Source organism: Miscanthus floridulus, chromosome 5, assembly GCF_019320115.1.
Source record: "Miscanthus floridulus cultivar M001 chromosome 5, ASM1932011v1, whole genome shotgun sequence".
Classification (NCBI taxonomy): domain Eukaryota; kingdom Viridiplantae; phylum Streptophyta; class Magnoliopsida; order Poales; family Poaceae; genus Miscanthus; species Miscanthus floridulus.
The window spans coordinates 34,414,271-34,418,502 of record NC_089584.1 but is presented as its reverse complement, the minus strand read 5'-3'; the positions used below and the strand labels follow the sequence as shown (position 1 = coordinate 34,418,502).

The 4,232-nt window shown below is 44.6% G+C and overlaps 1 protein-coding gene across 1 annotated transcript; it reads left to right on the top strand.

The window, feature by feature from the left end:
- Nucleotides 1-2,370: 2,370 nt before the first annotated feature.
- Nucleotides 2,371-3,966, top strand: LOC136451933 (hydroxyproline O-arabinosyltransferase PLENTY-like). The gene is made up of 7 exons (XM_066452609.1): nucleotides 2,371-2,435; nucleotides 2,653-2,854; nucleotides 3,029-3,126; nucleotides 3,220-3,283; nucleotides 3,373-3,449; nucleotides 3,590-3,701; nucleotides 3,901-3,966. The coding sequence occupies exons 1-7, from the start codon at nucleotides 2,422-2,424 to the stop codon at nucleotides 3,964-3,966; spliced, it is 633 nt and encodes a 210-aa protein (XP_066308706.1). The 5' UTR covers nucleotides 2,371-2,421.
- The last annotated feature ends 266 nt before the right edge of the window (nucleotides 3,967-4,232 follow it).

Below are 4,232 nucleotides of genomic sequence, written 5' to 3'. Positions count from 1 at the left end.
TGACCAGACGCTGGGTCACTTTGTGACCGGATGCTGACGGGGTGCGTTCAGTCCCGCTGACGTGGAAGCACACAGAGGAGACAGTGTGTGACCGGACGCTGGGTGAGTCCGGTCGGGCATGACCGAACATGTCCGGTCGCCTCTAGAACCTTACTCAAAGTGACCGGACGCTGGGGTCCTGTGTCCGGTCGTGATCAAGCAGCACGCCGGTCTTCACCTGATCGTTGAGATTGGGCACTCAGTATTCGAAGAGAGGGATGATGTGGCAGCCATCCGTTGACCGGACACAGGGGTCCTGTGTTCGGTCAATCTAACCAGAGCATCTGGTCACCCCATGTTGTGCCCAGTGAAGGGGTACAATGGCTCTATTTCATGGGGGGCTTCTATGAAAGCCCCATGGCCGGTTCTAGCTCACCCTCTTGGCCATTTTCATTGACATAGCAACCTTGTGAGCTTAGCCAAAGCTTCACCACTCATCTCCATCATTGATTCATCATCTTTGTGAGATTGGGAGTGAATCCAAGTGCATTGCTTGAGTGTTTGCATCTAGAGGCACTTGGTGTTCGTGTTTCGTTGCGGGATTCGCTTGTTACTCTTGGTGGTTGCCGCCACCTAGATGGCTTGGAGCAGCGAGGATCGTCGAGCGGAGGTTGGTGATTGTCTCCGGTTCCTATCGTGGTGATTGTGAGGGGTTCTTGACATTTCCCCGGTGGAGAGCCAAAAGGTACTCTAGTAAATTGCTCGTGGTTTGTATGATCCTCATCTTGTGTTGGTTGTGCGGCACCCTATTGAGGGTTTGGCATGTGATGCCAATTAGCGCGTGAACCTCCAAGTGAGTGAATTGCCACAACGAGGACTAGCTTGCCGACAAGCAAGTGAACCTCGGTAAAAAATCATTGTGTCATCATTTGATTCTGAGATGATTGGTCTTCATTGGTATTCATCCTTGTGATTGATTAGTTCACTCCTCGATACGGCAGTATAACTATCTTGCTCTCTCTCTTTACAATACCGCAAACTAGTTGTCAAGCTCTTTATTGTAGCTAGTCGTGAGAGCTTGTTAGTTTGGTTAGTGTGGCTCTTTAGTTAGCATTTGAGAGCGCACTAACTTAGTGTAGTGACATAGCCATTATGTGGTTAGAAACTATAGAAATTAAAATTATGGTAGGTGGCTTGCATTTTTACTAGGATAGCGCAACACTTGCTTGGCCTCATAATTGTCTAACCGGTTTGTTAAGTGTTGTTGTAGAAATTTTTAATAAGCTGATCACCCCCTTTAGCCATTAGGACCTTCCAATCGCACGCGCCGTGCTCAAGAACCCCGCCATCCTGCTGCTGGACGAGGCCACCAGCACGCTTGCTTGACTCCGAGTCGGAGAAGCTCGTGCAGGAGGCGCTGGACCGCTTCATGATCAGGCGCACCACCACTACCGGACCATGGCCGACAAGCAGCTCGCCTTCCGCACCGGCGCCGATGCCAGCTCCTTCCTGCACCTCGCCAGGATGAACTCGCCCGAGTGGGCCTACGCGCTCGTCGGCTCCCTCGGTTCCATGGTCTGCGCGGCTCCTTCAGCGCCATCTTCGCCTACATCCTCAACGTCCTGCTAAGTGTCTACTACGCGCTGGACCCGCGGTACATGAAGCGCGAGATCGCCAAGTACTGTTACCTGCTCATCGGCATGTCATCCGCGGCGCTGCTGTTCAACACGGTGCAGCACGTGTTCTGGGACACGATCGGTAGGAACCTCACCAAGCGTATGCGTGAGTCGCGAGAAGGTGTTCGCCGCCGTGCTCCGTGACCACTGGCGGAGCCACCACCTGGCCACCCCGGGCGGCCGGCCGGGCTCGTCACCAGCGATGAAAAGGAAATTTTCTTTATAGCGAGGTAGAATCCGGTAATTTTCTAGCTAAATATTTTTGCATAATAAAAATTGCCTGGGCTCATAAAAGCTTCTGGCTCCGCTAATGTCCGCAACGAGATTGCCTGGTTCGACGCCGACAAGAACGCCAGCGCGTGCGTCGCCGTCAGGCTCGCGCTCGACGCGCCAAAACGTGCGCGTGGTGACGGTGGTGCCGCAGGAGCAGTTCCTGTTCATGGCGAGTTCCGTCACTTCCGTCACTCCATTTTAACAGAATGCTATTTTTAGTTCACGGTCCAATCTTTTTCGATGATATTTTATAGGGGCATAAATTTTACGGAGATCATGATCTTTCGATGCTATACAACTAATTTTTCCAAAAAAAAAATTAGCATGTACTCTGTAATTTGTTGATGTCTCGTGATTGAAGTATCTATTCAACTGATTTCCTTGTCTGACATTTAGTCTTGATGGCCTGTACCTTGACATTCCAATGTTCTTTTTGCAGGGATATGTGGTCCTGAACAGACCGTGGGCATTTGTGCAGTGGCTTCAGAAAGCAATGATTGAAGAAGAGTAAGTTCCCATGGAGTATCTGTGTTCTTTATTTTGCTATATAGTTTCTGTTCAGCTGCAAGTTTTAACCTTCCACACAAATCTCGTGATTTAGCGTACAGTAAGGCATGACTTATAAAATAGCAAAAATCGAATAGTTTCCTTCTTCATTCTTAAATAATAAGGATTATACTAATTTAATGTGTATATTACTGTTCTGCTTTGGTGAAAATGGCAGGTACATACTAATGGCAGAACCAGATCATATATTTGTGAAACCTTTGCCAAATTTGGCCCTCGACAATGATCCAGCGGCATTCCCCTTCCTTTACATTACACCATCAAAACATGAAAAAATTATCAGGAAATACTATGCTAAAGAAAGAGGCCCCATCACAGATATCGATCCTATTGGGAATTCTCCTGTAATCATTAAGAAGGTAATTCTTGTTGCACACTTAACACCCTTTACCTACGCATGTATTGATTTGCTGACCATCCGTTTGGTGCATTAGCATTCAGGGTTTTTTACTTCACTTGCTTACTGTTTGGGTTTAGTAACTTCATAATACCTCACTTAACAAAATCTCTTTTCATGTGAGAAAACATTTCAGACACTTCTTGAGAAGATTGCCCCCATATGGATGAATGTGTCAATTCAAATGAAAGAGGATAAAGAGACAGATCAAATTTTTGGATGGGTGTTGGAAATGTAAGAATTACCTTATCCTGTATCCAAATTGTGCAAGTTCTTATGTCCACTTGTTATGTTATTACAATTCCAGCCTTTTTCTTTGACCTTTAGGTATGCATACGCTGTTGCTAGCGCATTGCATGGGGTTCAGCATATCCTTCGTAAAGATTTCATGATCCAGGTGCTCCATTTGTTTGCGTTTTTATGTTGATAGTATTCCTCACTTCAAATAATGTGTTTGATTGACATGATGGTAAACAACAAATTCAACCACCCTATGATACAAAGCTCGGAAATACATTTATAATCCACTTCACTTATGGATGCGACTATTCACTAAAGGTATTAGAATCCCAAATTGCTGAATTTCTTCTATATATCTGGTTTTTATATGAAGTTAAAGAAAAATTTAGTGCATAAAGTAGATATTTTACTGCTCCTGTTATTTTACTGACAGTATTTTACAATAAATTATCTTTCTGGGTGAATTGACCTATGGGAGTGGTGAATGGAGATTTAACAAAAGATCATTCCTAGTTAGGCCACCACCAAGAAATCTTACATTGCCCCCTCCTGGAGTCCCAGAAAGTGTGGTACGTGTATTAGCAGATAAATTGAAAAGGCTTGGCATGATTTTGTTATGATACAATGAATCTATTATGGTATCGATGTGCTATAAATGTTCACCATCCGCACGATTATTTTATGCTCACCATTTACATGAACTTTTCTTTTGACTGCTAATGTACTTGACAAACTAATCTGGCCTTTCCTAATCTTTTCTCAATGCAGGTTACTCTAGTAAAAATGGTCAATGAAGCTAGTGCAAACCTGCCTCGGTGGGATGATGGAATATAAACTTTGGCTGATGTCAATTATACCTTAGGTTCCTTTGATTTGCACCTTGTATATGGGAAATATCAAAGTATCAGGTGACAGTCAGCTGTTTGGTTTATGCCCAAAATAGCTGCTTGCACTCGCCGCACACCATACCTGATAGAAGAAGATACATAATTTTCTCACTGTACTTTTTAGAAAAAGAAAAAGAAAAGTAAGTTAGCACCCACAGTTTTCCATTTAATTATCTTGTAACTGCTGCTCACTGCTGAAAATCTCAATACAAG